The sequence below is a fragment of the Cricetulus griseus genome, chromosome 3, assembly GCF_003668045.3.
Source record: "Cricetulus griseus strain 17A/GY chromosome 3, alternate assembly CriGri-PICRH-1.0, whole genome shotgun sequence".
Classification (NCBI taxonomy): Eukaryota; Metazoa; Chordata; class Mammalia; order Rodentia; family Cricetidae; genus Cricetulus; species Cricetulus griseus.
The window spans coordinates 91,143,384-91,162,038 of NC_048596.1; the positions used below are offsets into that span (position 1 = coordinate 91,143,384).

General features: G+C 42.8%; 1 protein-coding gene across 7 annotated transcripts in view; it reads left to right on the top strand.

The window, feature by feature from the left end:
• The window catches only part of Dennd2b (DENN domain containing 2B), a 184,745-nt gene that overhangs the window by 126,316 nt on the left and 39,774 nt on the right, over positions 1 to 18,655 (top strand). For all 7 annotated transcript variants that reach the window (XM_035442292.1, XM_027410047.2, XM_027410049.2 and 4 more), the window contains one exon: positions 6,833 to 6,937. In XM_035442292.1, the coding sequence (XP_035298183.1) occupies positions 6,858 to 6,937 (80 nt within the window). In that variant the 5' untranslated portion in view covers positions 6,833 to 6,857. The remainder of the gene's footprint in view (positions 1 to 6,832; positions 6,938 to 18,655) is intronic.

An 18,655-nucleotide genomic window follows, 5' to 3' on the forward strand; every position in this document is an offset into this window, starting at 1 on the left:
TTCCAAAGTGGTGACAAGCCACTAGACAGCGTGGGCTCAGTTGTCTTGCCAGTGCTAGGCAAAGCTGCTAGCTGAGAGGCTGAGTGTCCAGATTGGCAGCAACAGCTGTATGGAGGGTTTTGAGACTATCTTGGCAAGAAATAGATTTCTTTTGGCCTGGAATTGCCTCATGATCACTCATCCCAATTCAGGTTTTCGGGAAGTGTTTAACTTCAGCTTAAAATCTACAGAATCTGTGTTCCAGTGGGAAAAAAGGGCTATCTGGCAGAAAAGGGTATTGAAAATTGGTTGAGGTTGAAAATCTAAATGTGAAGAGCTTCCTTTGAGGAGGACACTGGGAAAGCAGCGCAGGAGTAGCAAGTGGACTTTACAGTGCTTTATGCTTTCTCATTCAACAATAAGAACAACAAAATCATTTTTTCCCTGTGGCTGGTTTTTCAGCCTCTTTGAGTCCTGTTTAAAAAAAAAAAAAAGCAAAAACAAAACCCTGGCAATCCTTTAGCCTCCTAACCAACAAACCCAGGGTCTTTTCTACCTTGATGGGTTCTTTGTACTTTGGAAGAGATGCAAAGTACAAGGTATGTGGATAGAAAAGGAGAAAAGGGTCTTTTGGTTTGGAAGAGATTATTTCAGTTTTTGAGAAGTCTTTCCTGATGCCTTTTCTTAGATGTTTTATTCCCTCCTAGTCATCCCAGTACACCCATCTATACCCCCCTTTTCCCTTGCTCATTTCTAGGCATAGCACCTAAGAAGTTTTGTGTGGTTGTGCTATTATGGCCCAGCTTCCTAGTGCTCTCTGTTGAGTTACAAGCACAGAGCTGTACACTCACCTGTTGGCTTAGAAAGCTAGCCAGGTAGAGTCAGAGGGCTAGGGGAGTCAGTACTGACATGGAGAAGTTTAAAATGGGCCACTTTCACTCAGCTCTGGCCAACTACGGTTACACAAAAATGTCAAATGTTTTGGCAGATTTTCTAGTTTTCAAGAGAAGTTAGAACCTCAATTTTTATTGACACTCAGCTTCTTAAATGTTTGACAACTAATTTGGGTTATTTAAAAATAACGGGAAGTCTCTAGGGAAATGTCTGGAGATCTACAAAGATGACACCAGCTAACAATCTAAGCAACAGAGGAGAGTTCCTTAAATGCCCTCCCCTGATAATGAGATTGATGACTGACTTATATGCCACCTGATAGCCCTCATCCAGCAGCTGGTGGAAGTAGAAGTAGACATCCACAACTAATCACTGAACTGATCTGGAATCCAGTTGCAGAGAAGGACGAGTGAAGAGCAAAGGGGTCCAGACCAGGCTGGTGAAACCCACAGAAACAGCTAACCTAAACATCGGGGAGCTCTTGGTCCCCAGACTGATAGCTGGGATACCAGCATGGGACTTATCCAGACCCCAGGAACATGGGTTTTAGTGAGGAAACCTCAGAAATCTACAGGACCGCCTGTAGTAGTTCAGTACTCATAGGTGTGGACTTTGGGAGCCCATTCCACATAGAGGAATACTCCCTGAGCCAAGACACATGTGGGTGGGCCTATATCCCAAAGGATACAATAGACTCTGATGACACCCTATGGAAGGTCTCACCATCCAGGGGGAGCAGAAAGGATGTGTGATAGATGGGGTTTTAGTTTGGGGTGGGGAGAGGGTGGTAGGGGAGGAGGTAAGGGAGAGGGAACTGGGATTGTCATGTAAAACAATCTTGTTTCTAATTCAAATAAAAAATTATGCAAAAAAGAATATAATGTTCAGAGCCACACAAATAAAATACATAAATACATAAATACATAAATACATAAATACATAAATACATAAATGGAAGTCTGGGTGAGACTTAGCTTTACTCTTGTGAACCACGAATTTATGTCTTCCAGTATAAGCTCCCTTTCCCAGGAGTTTGGAGGTGGGGATGAAGCAAGGAAAGAAATGTCTAGCTTCTAGAGTGGATGGCAGAAAACATTGTTTTGAAGTACAAGGAGTACAGTTAGTTGTTGGCTGAGGAAACTGTTGCATAGGGTGTGACTAGGGCTTGCATGAGACCCAGTTATGCACGTGCCACACCCTTTGTTGAGGGCCAGGAGTTTTGTTCAGGGTTGGAGAAACTATGGGTTCTGGAGGAGGGAACAGTATCCATGTTCTATTTGCTCACAGCTGAGCAAACTCCTGGAAAAAGTGAGTAGTGACATCAGACATTTCTGAAACCTCATCTTGTTGTAGGACACAGATTTTCACATGTAAGATATATAAGACTAGCCTAGAATAATTACTAGAAATGCAATTTCCTGGTCCCATCCCTACAGATTCCCATTTCAGTGGTGAAGATGGAACCTAGGACTCTGCATTTTTTATAAGCCTGTCAGAAATCTTAAAGAAAGTAGACAGTAAAATCAGAGAGATCTAGTAATTTGGGGAGTCACTTAATTACCCTGGAGCTAAATTTCCTAATTGGAAATATAAGGCCATATTACTCCTACCTCATAGAATGATAAGAATTGAATTAGAAGATCCCTGAAGGCAAAATGGAACCCTGGCTTGGAGCTGGGGCCTAGTATGGGTCACTTAGGCCCCAATTTCTGACTTCCACTTTCTAGCTGTGTTACTTGGGTAGCTTGTTCCCTGCTCTGTATCTTGGACTCCTCTCTATATAAAGTATAAATAATGTAATGATAGTAATAGTAGTACCTACTTCACAAGGGCATCCAAAGTATTAAATGATTTCATATATGTGAAGTACTTACAGTTTTAGCTATTATAATTGTAGAAGGAATCTTGCAGCATGTATGTACACCTTAGTTTTTTTCTTTAGGTTTGTTCCTGTGAGTAACAAACAAATTAAGACTTATGAGGTTTATTTAGGGTTTCTGTTGCTGTGATGAAATGTCATGACCAAAAGCAACTTGGGGAGGAAAGGGCTTATTTTGCTTATACTTGTCTATCACAGTTTAACCAGGCAGTCAGGGAAGGAACTCAAACAACCTCATCAAAAACCTGGAGATGGGAGCAGATGCAGAGGCCATGGAAGAGTGCTGCTTACTACCTTGTTTCTATGGCTTCCTCAGTCTACATTCTTACAGTACCCATGGACACCAGCCTAGAGATGGTACTGCCAATAGTGAGCTTGGCCTTCCCACATTAGTCATCAATTAAGAAAATGCACCACAGGTTTGCCCACAGGCCAATCTGATAGGGGCATTTTCTCAGTTGAGGTACCCTCTTCTAAAGTGACTCTAGATTGAGTCAAGTTGACATAAAACTTGCCAGCACAGAGGCCTTTCCAATGTCCAGTTTTTACCAACTTTTCTCCCTTGACAACTCTGCCAAGGCAGGACATCTTACCATTTTTATACTGTGGGTGTTTGCACATCACCTGGTATAGGTAAAATGAACTGCATGTCAGTGCTAGGGAATGTCAAAAGTGAACTGGGAGAAGCATGATCCGTAAGAAAAGCCTTTTGTTAAGCATCTTTGTGTTTGGGGAAAGGGCATGCTGTTATCTTTGCTGTTTATTGAGAAAACCAGCCTCTGGAACTTACTTGTGCAAGGTTACACAACCAACAGTTGATGGGCAGGGTTGGGTGCAGTGATCTGACTGTGTCCTGTGTATTCCCACTGTTTCTGATGTACCTGGGAAATTCCAGTGGTACTGTACTGTGCTATTTCTCTGACTTGTAACTCTTCACATAGTTGTCTGAAGTTTATTAGAACTAGGTTTTTTGAGAAACCGTGTATTGGTGGTAGACGCTAATTGAAGAATTTCCTTTTCCAAATATGTTGTTTCTGCCCAGGCTTTGCCATTTATGGGTGGACTTTTGTGACAGCAAACCAGCTTCTCCTCTTGCTTGCTTCTGTTGGGCATTTTCACTAAGTGTCTTTTTCTCCTTAACCCGATTAGCTGAAGTATCCAGCTAACGGTGTAGAGGAGAGCCAGCAAGATGGATCAGTGAGTTAAGGTGGTTGCTGCCAAGTGCTATGACTTTTTTGCTTCCATGGATCCACATGGCAGAAAGAAAGAATAGACTCTACAAGTTGCCCCCCACCCTCTGCATGCACTCATGGCACATGCATCCCACCCCAATACACACACGCATGCACGCGAGCCCCATAGCTTAAAAAAAAAGTGTTTTGGAGAAACTGGGCCTGCTCCTCTGTTTGTTACATCATCCCAGGATTATTTTTTCCTTCTTATTCTATCAAAATATCAGTTAGCTTCATTTTTCCTCCTCAGTAGTTTGTTTTCTGTTCATGTTACAACTACAGAATAGCATTCCAGAGCAGTGGGGCTGTCTCTCTCAACAATAGAGATTCAAAGAAACAGCATCTTTTATTGTATTTTTAAATATAATTCAGTTTCTAGTCTTTCTACACATCTACCCCTTCCCTGAAAGCCTACCAGGAAGAAGCAGAGCATGTTGAGAACTATGTTGATGAGTAGTGATAGTTACTGTGACCATTGCAGCCATGGGCACTCAAAAGCTGACATGTGGTAAGTTGATTTTTCACTGCTGAGCTCCCCAAGGAGGCCGAGAGCTGGCCTGACAGAACTTCTGGGGCTGCCTCTTCACCTATTTGCACTGAACTATATGCAAAGCACTTAATGAGGCACTGGGCTGCCAGTAGAGAGTATTTCAACCAGAGCCAAAGTGCATAGGTGCACCAGTGGCAACCAGTCCGCCATCATGTCATCCTCATCATCCCTAGTGTTACATTAGACACCGAAGTTTATAAAGTTATTTTCTTCCAACAATATTTTTCTCTGTTTTATAAAGAATGGAAGTGGGGCTCACTTGGTTTCATTTTTGTTGCTTTTTTTTATTATTACATTGATTGTTTGTGTGTGGGGGTATGCGTGGGTGCACTATGGATCATATATGGTCAGAAAACATCTGGGAGCTGGTTATCTCCCTCCACCATGTAGGTCCCAGAGATAGAATTCAATTCATTAGGCTTGGTGATAAGCACCCTTACCCAATGAGCCATCTTACCAGCAAAAGCACCTGTAGTATTTCTTTTAAGGAATCTTTCATTGGTATTGTGGAGTCAGTTCTCTCCATTCACTATGTGTGGGCTCAAACTTAAGTTTCCAGGCTTGGTACCAAGCCTCTACCTGCTAAAATATTTTTCTGGGCCAAAATATATGTTTTAAATATGATTTTGGGGGCTGGCAAGTGATTCTGAAAGTAAGCCTGGCAAACTGAGTTGGATCCCTGGAGCCCACAGAGTGGAAGAGGAGAACTCCCCAGAAGTTGCCCTCTGACCTCCACACAAACCATGGCACATGCATACACATGCCCACACATGTCCATGCACACAAAATAATGTGATACAATTAGCACAGATTAAAATACTGATTTTTGTATCTGGCAAACCATCTTGAACTTAGTATATTAAGTATTACTTTGACAAAATACCTGAAGCAATCCATTTGTAAGGAAGGAGGTTTTACTTTGGCACATGGTTTCAGGAGTTGTAGTGCATAGTCACTTTGGGCTTGTGGAGGTTAGTGGGAACATGTGGTACAGACCTGTTCACTTCATGATGTCTGGGAAAGAAGCTCAGTGTCTTACTTCTCCTAGGTTCCACTTCCAAAGGTTTGACCTCCTCCCAGTAGCACCACAGGCTGGAGACTCAGCTTTTAACACATGGGCCTTTCAGAGGGACCTTCAAGATTAAAACTGTGCTATTCACTTACTAGTGTAATGGGTTTTGTGTGGAGTCCTTGGAATTTTCTACATACTTTCTACATATTTTCAAAATTATTCCATCTGCTAAATAATTATAGTTTTACCTTTCCAATCTGGATATATCCTTAAGTTTTAACTTTTTTTTCTCCCATTTCATTATTTGCCAAAAAATAATCCTTAGATGGTGGCTCTTTTTTACTTTTGGAAACTTATTAAAGCTGTGTATGATATACAGATAGGCACTTTTTCATGTGTATGGGTGTTTTGCCTGTATACCACTTGTGTACCTGGTGCCCGTGAAGGCCAGTAGAGGGTATTAGACCCCTTGGAACTGGAGTTACTGACAGTTGTGAGCTTCCATGTGGGTGCTGAGAATTGAACCTGAAGTCCTTTGGAATAACAACTGGGGCTCTTAACCTCTGAGCCATCCATCTCTCTAGTCCTAGGATATATTTTTAATTACTATTTAAATATATTATGTATATTTATTTTAGTGGATATTAGGAAAACATGGTTATTACCTCTAGCCCCTAATTGTGTGGTGTCCTTTAGATGCCACAGTATCAGAATGGCCTCTCATGAACCTATCAGATACCACACCCTCTTCATTCTCCTTTCTTCACCCAGGCTTCAAACTACTTATAATTGCCTAATATAATGATGTACACTTAGTATTCAGCACAGGACACCTATGTGATTCTTATCTGTGCTACCCATGGGGTGTGAGCTCATGAGGACAGACTTTATTCTTTACTGGATCAACATTTGCTTTGGGAAGAGTTTTTCAGCAAATGTTTTTTGAATGAATGAATGGTTTATTGCTTAGAAAAAAAGCTAACTTCTTTATTTAAGAAAAGGAAATATTTCAGTTTTATCCATGAGTAATGAATGAATAATAGGACAAGAGGTAGGAAAATACAGCAAAAATTATGAATGCAATGAGGAATGATGGGAAACAAAAAAATGAGAAATAGAAATCGTTTTCTGTGAGGCAACAATTATCTGCTAGCTCACAGACTCTTCTCCACTAGAGGCCAGGCGTGAGAAAGTGGTTTTAGCTACATGGCACAGGAACCCTTATGGCCTTGAAGTGCTTCTGGCTGCCTGTGGAAACTTGGTTTACAGGAGTGTCTTCTTTGCAGGGCTCTGGGTTTGCGGAGAGCCGAAATGACCATGACTGCCAACAAGAACTCCAGCATCAATCATGGAGCCGGAGGCACTAAGGCCCCTCGGGAGACTCTGAGCAGGTAGGTTGGGGTGTACTTCTGGGAGATGGCATCAAGAATCTGCCAAATAGCCTGGGACCCGGGTGGGATTTCTGCCAAAGTATAAATAACTGTCATGACTGCTGATAATACTGTTTACTTGTTTGGACCCAACTTTTGCTGACAGGCAGAAGTCTTATCTGCCATACACCATTTTCTAGTTCTAAAATTCTCTATTTGGGATGGCAACTAGGAGCCTTAAAAAAACCTCTGCTTTGTACTATGGAAGCACTGACATTCCAAGAGCAAGGCAATAAGAAGCAGCTTACAGAAGATGGGAAAGTCTTCGAGCCTGCACTGTGAGGGAATGGGACCACACTGGGGTACTGGTGGGTAGGCAGTTACACATATTAGCTTAAGTTCCAAACAGAAGTCTAGGCTCTGTAACAACTTAGGCCTGGCCACAAAGAAAACAGCTTGGGAAATTTTAGTCATTGTCTGCTATTATCCACTATCCTGTTTTACCTTATTTCTTACCATTACAAAGGTAAGAATAAAGACTATAGAAAAAAAATGAAAGACTTTGAAATCTTACAGAACTGGGTTCAAATTTAAGCTCTAAATACATACCCACATAGTGAGATCTCAGAACATTTTCTGGTGCCCTCTAAAGTCTTTGCTGGCTTGGTTGTAAAATCACAGAAATAACACTACCTGACTGTCAGAGTTGCTGTGAGGATTCAATGAGGAGACATGGCAGTGCATAGCATAGGGGCTGGTGTGAAGCTGCTAGAATAATGGCGTCTCCCACCTTGTGATGAGATAAAAATCTTCCAGAACTAGCATACCAATGTGTGTCTCTCTCCAGTGCTTCTCAAGACTTGGCCAACGCTGCATGCTGGTGTCCTGGAAGAACTTTCAGGCTTTGAATAAAGCCAAGGATGTTTTCACAGCCTCTTCTGTAGATCTCTAATGGACAGATTTGGCTGGTAGATTCTTAGTCACTAGGAGGGACAGATGTGAGAATGCTAAGCTATGCTTGGGATAGCACTAGCTCTTTCCTAAGGTGTGGGCTGAGCCCAGTGAGATATGGGCTTAGGTTTGGACTGAGGTGGTAGTGGATGTTTAGTTCACTCAGAGCTGGTGTCCAGATGTGGCTATTAGATAAGACCCAAGATGTAGCATGTGGTGAGTGACTGGTATGAATGAGGCAGAGGTTCCCCAGCACTGTATATACAAGACTTGGTCCTTGTTCAATCTTATGGACCATGCCAACCACACAGGGCTTGGTAAGCCATGTTTTCTTAAGTATGTAAGTGCTTTGGATTTAGCCAAAAGTTGAGTGTCTATAGCAAGACCAGTAAGAACTGGTCCCCGAACTAAACTCTGCCAAAGCATTAAGTAACTGAGACATTCTGCCTCTGGGAACCACTTTGTTGGGCTCAAACCACATTGATGGCAAGTCTCACTCAGTGTGTGCTTGCACAGGTTTGTAGTTTTGATCTACAGCCCCCAATCCCTCCACACACACAACTTTTGCACTGAACATTATACTGAATGTGCATTCCTCCATCCATAGATAGCCTCCTGAGTGCTAGAATTACAAGCCTTCACCATTATGCATGGTCCCACTTTTTTTAAGTCACTACTATAGGAATGAAATAAACACCTATGATTGTATAGTGCTATTCTTATATGTATTTTGTACCATGTGCATGCCTAGTGTACACAAACACCTGAACATCAGATTCCCTGTAACTAGAGTTACAGACAGTTGTCAATTGCCGCATAGGTGCTGGAACTGAATCCCAGTCCTCTGCAAGAGCATCCAGTGCCCAGAACCACTGTGTCATATTTCCAGCCCCCTATTTTTATTTTATTTATTTGTATGTGTGTCTATGCATTAGATTTACCCATGCATGTGGATACCCATGGAGGTCAGAAGAGGACATTGAATCCTACAGAACTAGAGTTATAGGAGGTTGTGAGCTTCCAGATGTAGGTGCTGGGAACTAAACTCTGGCCCTCTGGAAGAACAGCAAGTGCTCTTAACCACTGAGCCATCTCTCTGCCCCTGATCTTTTTCCTTCTAATTTCCAACATATTGGAATTTCAGAGGTGCAGGATGTGTAGTGTTTACATTAAATTGCAAAGCAGAAATAGGACTGCTGACACATTCCCCATTTTCTATTTGGAATACACGCCTACATGTTTCTAAATGTTTTCAGGAGCTGCTTTTCCTTTTAGTTTTCCAGTACAATTGCCATCCAAACATGCTGCACAGTGTTTGTAAATATATGGACTTCAGATGTACATTTTAAAAAGCACCTCTTCAGTCTCCCTTCTGTGGCTTCATTTCCTTCCTGCCACATTTCCGATCCTTTCCCTCCCTCCATTTATGGGAACCTGGCTTTGACTTGGAGTCACAGACCCCTGTGGCTAGCTGTGTCTGTCAGTCAGAGGTCACCCTGAACTGTAGGTGTTTTTTGGACACTGATCTGGTAGTTTCTGTGGTTGACCTCACCTTAGCCACTGTCTCTGTGTATTTTGGCTGGATGAAACAGGAGGTCACTGGTTCATTTAGGTCACTGTCCGTGAACTCTGAGGGCTTTCTTTGGTGCCAGGTTCTGTGCTTAATAGTGGCATTTGAATATTGTAGTCTGACTTTTCAATAGATTGTTGGGGCCCTTTTATTATTAACAGCTCAAGAGCTCAAGAGGGAAACATGTTGGTGTGGACAGAAGTTTGATTGGAGGGGGCAGGGGTGCAATGCCTTAAAAAGCTGGGTGCTTTGGGAAACATGAATGCAGTAGAACCTAGTAGTACTAAGAAGTATTTGTATCTGGCTCTGGGACAGGGGTGAGGGGTGGAGAGGACTCTTGGAATTGGAAACTAGTGGAGATGAGCATATGGGACCCTAGTGCTACTGTTCAGATCTTTATTTGCAAGACTTTATCTTTGGCTTGCTTATGGCTGTGCCTGATGCCGCCCCCACCCAGTCTGAGTCAAAGATCCTGGATTCCATTGCCAAGGTTTTAATGAGATTTTCTACAAATTTATCCCCCTTTTTGCCCCTTTGAAGCCCAGGCTTGATTTAGCAGGAGCCTATTTTAGGAAGAAAACTTAAGCTTTGCCATTTGCTGTGTCCTGGCCTCCTGGAACAGATTTCCTTTTTTCTCTTTGTGGGTGAGGCTAGTGACCATACCGCTTCACATCACCTGACAAACACAACCCTGCAGGCTGTTCCCACTCTAGTGTCAACAGTTTGATGCCCAACTCAGCAGGAGGAGGTCGGGGTTCTCTAGGCTCCTCTAAATTGCAGAGGTCACATTATGTTGGTGTTGGTGTTGATGTTCTGGGGTGGAATCAGAAGCAGCTTGGTGCCTTGTAAATAAGGAGGTGTTCTAGTTAGAGCTCATTCAGCAGCTTTGATGGGGTCAGTTGTCCTCTTGTCGCTTTCAGATTTCACTTGTGTGATAGGACCTGAGCTTCTCTTCTAGAAACTCTAGCACCTGGGTCATAGCAGTGTGGAAGTTAAGCTTCCAGTCTTGTGTTTGGTGGCCTTGACTCTGATTGTAGGTTATAGGAAACCTGGGTATCTGTAAGGAATGTCCATTTCCTGAGAACAGGGACTTTGACTTTCATCTGGGTTCCCAAAGCCTGAGCATGCCTGGCTTATAGAAGGCACTGCCTATTTGTTGGTCACTCTGTCAGGGAAGGTAGCCTCCTTTATGAAGCATGGTCTGCTGGTAATGTCCTTCTCTACTTTGGCCACTCTGTAGATTTTAGAAAGTCAGAGCTGAAAAGAGGGCTTGAAGTTCACCCATACCCCTACTTGATTTATACATTGGAAAACTAAGGAAGAGGAAGTGTCCTCTGCAACACTGGGCTGGAGAAATGGCTCAGTGATTGAGAGTACTTGCTGCTCTTGCAGAGGACCTGAATTCAATTTCCAACATCCTCATGGGGTGATTCACAATTATCTGTAACTCCAGGTCCAGGTGCTCCAACACTCTCTTCCGTTCCTGTACTCATCAAGCATTCATGCACATGGTGCACATGCATGCAGGCAAACCACTCTTACACATTTAAAAAAAAATATGAGGGTAATAGGGTAAAGTGTTACAAAGCCTGTCCTAGATATGATAGGCTACTGCACAGGAGGACCTGAAGCCTCAGCTGCCTTGCTACTTGTTATGCCTCCCAGAATCTAACTGGGATGGTCTATCTGTTTATTGATGTATAATAAATGACCACAAACTTAGTGGCTTAAAAGAGTATATCATGTATTTTGTTCATAAATTGCAAATTACATAGGGCTCATCAGGTAAAGTTTGATGCCATTATAGCATCAGGTAGGGTGGTCTTAAAGGTTAAAAGTGACCAAACAGAGGTTAGAATGATCTGAAATGATAGTCAGTGCTGGCAGTCAGGGGGACCCCAGCTGGGGAATAAGTCACATGATTTTATGTCACGATGCGTGGGTACCAAGAGTAAGAATCCTAAAAGAGCAAGACAGGGATATGTGATATTTTATGTCTTTAGCCTAAGAAGTCACAGACACGGGGTCTTTTTTCTCCCCCTTTTCTCCTGGATAGAACCCAGGGCCATACAGAGGAGAGGTGTGATGGTTTGAATAAGAATGACCCCTGTAGGCTCATATATTTGAATGCTTAGTCTTCAGGGAATGATACTGTTAGGAGGTATGATCTTGCTGGAGGAAGTGTGTCACTGGGGGAGTGCTTTGAGGTTTCAGTAACCCAAGCCAGGCCCTATGGCACACTTTTCCTACTGCCTGAGGATCTGGATGTGGGATTCTCAGGTAGTTCTCTAGCACCATGACTGCCTGTGCACTGCCATGCTCCCTGCCATGATGACAATGGACTAAACCTCTGAAACTGTAAGCAGGACCCAAATGAATGCTTTCTTTTATAAGAGTTGCTGTGGTCATGATGTCTTTTCATAGCATTAGAATACTGACTAAAACACAAAACAAGCCTTCTTCCATTGAACCACATATCCAGCCGGCACAGTGTCTTTTCTATTGAACTTCATTGATTAACACCACAATAAAGGACTAAATTCAGGGAAGGGTTGATAGTTATCACCACCTAGTGAGAGAAGCATCAGTATCTCATCATAAGAAGTGTGTGTGTGTGTGTGTGTGTGTGTGTGTGTGTGTGTGTGTGTGTGTGTGTGTGTGTGTGTGTGTGTGTGTGTTTGTACGCTCATGCGGGGGTGGGGAGGGGATGGGGGGCACATCAGCATTATGATCGCCATCTTTGGAAGTAGCCTTTGTTTGCCCTTGGGTTACAGTTCACATTCTTTCCAGATGCAAAAGACACCCAATCTCTCCCCTAAGTTTCAGGTCTCATTTTCTTAATGACATCAGCCTGAAGTCTAGGATCTTGTCATCTAAATTGTGTCTATGTAGAGAAGAGAGCTTTGGGGTGCGATTCCTTTCATTGTGTAGCTTCTTGAATACTGTGTTTCTTGTCATAAAAAACACATACGTTAAAGAACCTACCTCCCCCAGGTAGATATATATGTAAAGGCTGATAACTGTTGATGCTTCTTTCTCCCCCCCCCCCAAGACTTACCTACTTATGTATATGGATTCTTTTGTCTGCATGTACATCATCACACCAGAAGGGAACATTGGAATTCATGAAACTACCATTAGAGACAATTGTTAGCTGCCATTCTACATACAATTTATATATGTATAAAAAAGTAGTTCATTCTGGCTAGCAAGGTGCCTCAGTGAGTAAAGGAACTTGCCATCAAACTCAATGACCTGAATGACCTGAGTTCAGTTATCCCTGGGACCCAGGTGGTTGGTGGAAGAGAAAGAACTCCCATAAATTGTCCTCTGAACCTCTACATATAAGCAAATGTAAAAACATAAAAACACACACAAAAAAATTAAAAGGAAAATAAAAGTATCTCATTCTTACAGAAGATTAATTTTCTTAGCCTGCTTTATTATTTTTCAGAGATCCAAAGTCTTCCTTTCATTTTGTAGTGTCCTCTGCTCCTTTCAGTCTAAATTGATATATTTCTTTTAAAAACTTTCTGCTTGTTTGCCTTCCTTCTAAGACACAGTCTCACTGTATAGCCCTGGCTGACCCAGAAGTTGCTATATAGACCAGGCTAGCCTTGAACTCTGCCTGTCTTTGCTTCCCAAATGCTGGGATTAAAGGCATAAACTATCATCACTATACTCTGTTGTGCTAGTTAGATGGCACACTATTGCTTGAAAGTAGATTCCCTCTCTTCATTGGGTTTCCTGTGAAATTGCCATGAGGAAATAGATCATAGGATTCTTAGACACCTTGATTGTCTCCAGAGAGGACCTTTGAGACTGGTCTTCAAGATACTTACAAGGCTTTTGCTTGTAAGGTTCTGTGAGGCAAGGAGATCCTTACTGAATTAAAAGGTTTAGTGATTCTGTCAGTAAAGTGCTGACTTCTAGCTGATAGTAGAAGAGATGAGGTAAGTTTAAAAGTTTTCACACAACATTTAAAGGATAGATAAATAAGAACTTACTGAGTCAGAAAATAAACGTGTTCTTCATCTCCAGTCTCTCTAGACAAGAAAAGGTTTGAAATGATGAAGTGGCTTCCATTATGATGATGATTTAGTGAATATGTTCACACATCATCACTGATGTGTGACAGGAAAGTCATCCACCTGAGCACTTCAGTTGAGCAGTTGATTATACCACAAGAGTCTACAAAGCAATGAAAGGAAGAAAAAAAAAAACCCCTCTGGTGGGTCTAAAAACCCCTAAAACTATAAATGTGAAGTAAATCATTTTATCCATCCTTTAAATAAATTTGGTATGAAGACTAGATAATTCTTTTTTAAAATGCCTTGCCTTTTTTAACTACCGTCAGCTAGAAACCCGATGGCACCTTCAGCACCTTGCCTGACATAGTCACCAAAACTTTTAGTACAGTAAGGATCTCTTGCACCCAGATTTAAATGACATTTTCCTTACTTGCTTTTAAGCACCTAGTGACAGTTCCTGAGTCACTAGTTTTAGAATTTTGCTTTAGTAGTATGCCATTTACAGGCTGGCCTTGTTAATCTACTGCCAAGTAACCAACCTCTGATTTCATAGCATAAAATACCATTTTGTCAGACTCTTATCTTCTATGAATTAGGAATTCAGACTGAACACTGCCTGGAGTGATGCAGTGGCAGAGTCTTGACACTTGTCAGGAGCTTGATGCTGGAGGTTGCCGGGACCTCCCCCAAAGTCTTTGGGCCAGAATTCTTAGGCATGCTTCTCCAGTTGTCCTGGTTTTACACATAGCTTGAGAGACAGGAACTAGAAGCTCTGTCTTTCAAGGGCTTGGCACAAATTCATTTCTACTTTATTCTGTTGGTCATGCAGTTACAGAGCTCAGGTACAAGAGAAGGATCACTTTGGCATGGCAGAGAATTTGGGGACCGACCATGTTCTAAAACTATCACACGTGTCTTTGGCACTGTCTCCTGGAACTTGGTTTCTGTCCTCCTTGGCTTTGAATAAAGCCAGCACTACTTTACACAGCTGACCAATTTGTACTAGACTAGGGAGGGTATTAGCATTTCCCTGTCCTGTGTCCTAAGAGAGGGCTTCCTTGTTGTAAGAACTCTTTATTCATTACTGCTGTTTCTTAGAGGGCTGAGATTCTAACTGGGAGGAGAATTCACCCTTCTTTTCTGTGCTGCCTTAGAAATCAGCTGGGGATGAGGCACAGATATAGCTTGGATGTGTTTGCGGAAGTGAAAAGGCCTCTCAGTTTATTCATAGACCCACAGCAACCTTTTGCTTAGATGACCTTGCAAGCCTCTGTAGATCACAGCCTGCTCGTGGCCTCACGTGGAAGTTGAGGCTTTCTGGATCCTTGAGGGTTTCTAGTCATTTGAGATGGGATTGGCTGAGGAGCAGGAAGGCTGAGTTGTGTTACTCCATTTTTTGCCTCTCTATTGGAACTCTTCTTGTTATTATTTTGTTTAAAAAGAAGAAAAGAGAAATACTGAGACATGAGACATGTTGACTATAACTTTATTATAAGGCCTGGAAGAGTAGGGAGACTAAGAGGAAAAGAACAGGGTAAATGGCTGACCGCTATGGCTGGTCGCCACAGAGAGGCAGAGCGCATGGGTGAGAGAGAGAGGAAGCAGAGAGGAAGCAGAGGGAGGAAGCAAGAGAGCGTAAATGGGCAGGGACCTGTCTTTTTAAAGGGGTCCTCTGCACCTGCGTGCAGACTTAGTTCCCATGGAACCTTGGGCTGACCAGGGTACTGCCTGTTCCACCAGGTAACAGGGGCAGGCCAGCATAATGCCTGAACCTTTCACTTCTAGAGTGGGTTTTCAATAGGAGTTGTTGAGATTTTAGCCCAAGGAGCAAAATACTATAACTATGCTCCTCCTTTTTCTCCTCCCCTGTACTCACAGTACTTGAAGTACAGGGTAGCACACTGAGAATGCCATCCTGAGTTGAAGCCATCACTGAGTGGTGGGAGAATGCTCATACTTGGGGAGTCAACAGCCCATCTCAGTTGAGCAGTCCTAGAATGGTTAGTGACCAATTCCAAGGCAGTTTTGTTTGGAGCAAACTAAACACCAATTGAGTAGACACCCCCCCCCCCGCACCACCAAAAAAGAAGGCTCACTTTCTGTTGTTTGCAGCACATCCTGATGCCTCTGGGGTGGTTACATGGGCGCCTAGGACTTTCTCCTGAATGCTTCTGACTTGGCCTCTTAGTTATAGTAATACCCCTGGCTGGCTATCCCCTCAATTTCTCGCCCCCCCCCAGAATATCCACCTACAACTTCAAGCAAGCTTCTCTCCAAAAAATTTCTGGGTGCACTTAGCAATGTGTAGGGCATCTTTTGATACAAATGTTTCCTGCCATGTTGCTTAAGAGGATTGGATGTGTATGCCTATAATTGGAGCACTTGGAAGATGAAGGCAGAAGGATGAGGAATTGAAGGTCAGCCTCAACTACTTAGGGAGTTCAAGGCCAGCATGGGCTACAAAACACCCTGTGCCCAGAAGAGAGAAGGGGGCAGGGAAGAAGGCACTGGGGTTGGGTTAAATTTGTAGCAGAAGGAATAGTTTGCATTTTAAGGCTCAACTTCCATCTGCATGTGTGGAAGCATGCACACACATAGCTTTCTCTTTAAATTTGTTCTATTTCCATACCTCAGTTCATACCCTTTTTAAAAAAATATTATTTACTTAAATATTTATCTCCATGCATGTGTGTTTATATTCTTACATTCTTTTAAATTTCCTGTGTACATTCCCCCACCCCCTTTGCTTTTATCTGTTTTTCTAACTCCGTGTCTTCTGAAAATGTTTATTTTGGCAAGTTGTATGCCGTGGTGTTGGCATCTATGTCCGTGTCAAGCAATAGAACTGACTGTCGCTGACAAGCTGTGGTACATCAGGTACCCAGTTCCACGGTAGCTGCCTCCCCCAGGGTAGACTCTGGGACTAAGAACAGAGTAAGCCATCAAAGAGCAACATCTTGGGTGTGTATTAGTTGCTTTGTATTTGCTTTTGTCTTATGTTTCTTTTGCGGTTTGGGAGTTATTCATGTTAGGTTTCAAACCCAGAACATATGGATGAGTCTCCTACCTAACATATCAAAGTGGACACTGGCCACTAGATTCTCCCTGCATCCTTAAGTCCCTACCTGTTATGAGGGTCCTCCTGACTGGGATGCCCTTCCCTCAGCTGCTCTTCCCTATATAATCCAACCATTTTGGTCACCTGAGTTTATTTTTGTCTATTCTCTTTTGGGCCTCCTGACTGCTGCACCTGGTTCCCCTCTCTCCCCTCTTCTTTCCCCTCCCCTTTCTCCTCACATGGCCTCATATCCACTCTAGACACTCCCAGATGGCCCTGTCTCTGGCTATGCTCTCCCAGATATCCTTCTCTTCTACCATACCTGGGAACAGCCATGTCCTTCCTTTTTATTTCTTTGTTTTATTCATCTGATGCCAAAATCTGGGACTAGTCATGTTCCTTTCTTTTTTTTCCATTCAATTTGTAGTGTTCAATTTTATAAATTGACATCATCTTAATCACACAGCTAGTGCCTGGAGATAATCAGAGAACATGTTGTGTGAAGAACTTGAGATTTAGACTATTGATGACCTGCCCGTGAGCATACCAAAGAAGTTGACAGAACTAGATTCAAGTCTGTAGGTGGTTGGTCTGCTATACAGTTATTGCCATATGGGAGAAGGCTTTGGGCTGGAAGCCTTACTGGGCTACTAGGTGTTTTGTGTATCTTTCTGTGTTAGGCAGGTATATTTGCAGACAATGGCGTGGGCAGGCATAAAGGAAACTAAGGTTTTCACTGCTTATCTTTCATTTATTCATTTACTCACTCATTTAATATAAAAATTACATTTATGTGCAGGGGATATCAATTTTTTTTTGTTTGAGACAGGGTTTCCCTGTGTAGCCTTGGCAGTCCTGGAACTCACTCTATAGACCATGCTAGCATTGAACTCATAGAGATCCACCTGCCTCTGCCTCTGGAGTGCTGGGACTAAAGGTGTACACCACCACTGCCTGGCCAGGATATCAGAATTTAACAGGATGGTGTCATAGGCTTCAAGGAAGTCCATTTGTAATTTAGTTAAGAAGATCTGTTGGGAAACAGTCTGATGCAGGCATGTCCAGCCTATAGCTTGTGATCCACATGTGTCTCCAGATACCTATGAATGTGGTCTAGTATATTTGTAAATGACAACATCATTTTGCAATGTCAAGATTGGACACCCTTGTAAGTATTAAACAGTAGATATTTTTTCTGGTCAGGGTAGAAGAATTCAAAATTGGCATTTCCACCTGGGGGTAGGGTGAAGAAAATATGGGAGTTTGACATGCCCTTAGATGGGATGCAGGCTTGGTATGGAGGTAAAGATAGTGTGAGATGATGAAGGCAAGCCTAAGTAGAAACCTGGAGTCCTTGTCAGCCTTGCTTTTAGTCTGCAGATAGTGGGTTTTTTTTTTTTTTCAGTGAGAACATGAACCAGAACGGGGTTGAGACTGAAGCAAAGAGAAATTGAAAGACTGTTTTCAGTCCTGATGCAAGAAGAGAGCTGAACAAAATAAGTAGCAGTAGCAGTGAGGATGGGAATGAGGGCTGCTGGAGGTGTTAGGGAGCAGAATTGATGAGATGCAGTTATAGAGTAGATGGGTGTGTTGGGAAGCAGGATGGATCCATATATGTTGAAGGACAAACTTTTTGTCCTTTCTTATCTGTGGTGGTAAAATCAGAGGTAAGGAAGCATAAAACAGAGTCCTCTGTGGAGCCCAAGGACTTCTCTTTATAAAACAAGAGAGCTTGGGGCCCCTCGTCCATTATGTGTAGGCTGAAGTTTCCTTAGTTTCACTGCTCTGCTAGTGCCTACAACAGTGGGTTGAGACTTCTGTTCCCACCTCCTCACTGAGCAAGCTCTTTGGTCATGAGAGTGGCTGTGCACTACAGTTCTCTCATCTATACCCATGTACACCTTCAATGGCTCTTGTTTGACTTGCCCTTTTAAAAACAATGTAAGCATATTGAAAATTCTTGTGACCCAACAAGGGATTGTCAGCCAGTCCTTGACTCACCAGAGCTCCAGTTTTCTGTATGTGAACAAGTGGTGACAGCCACTTGGCTCAGAAACAGCTGGCTGCTGTCCTGGAGATGGCATGGCACTTTGGAGACTCTGAAGCTGGACAGCCCCTGGGTTCAGTGT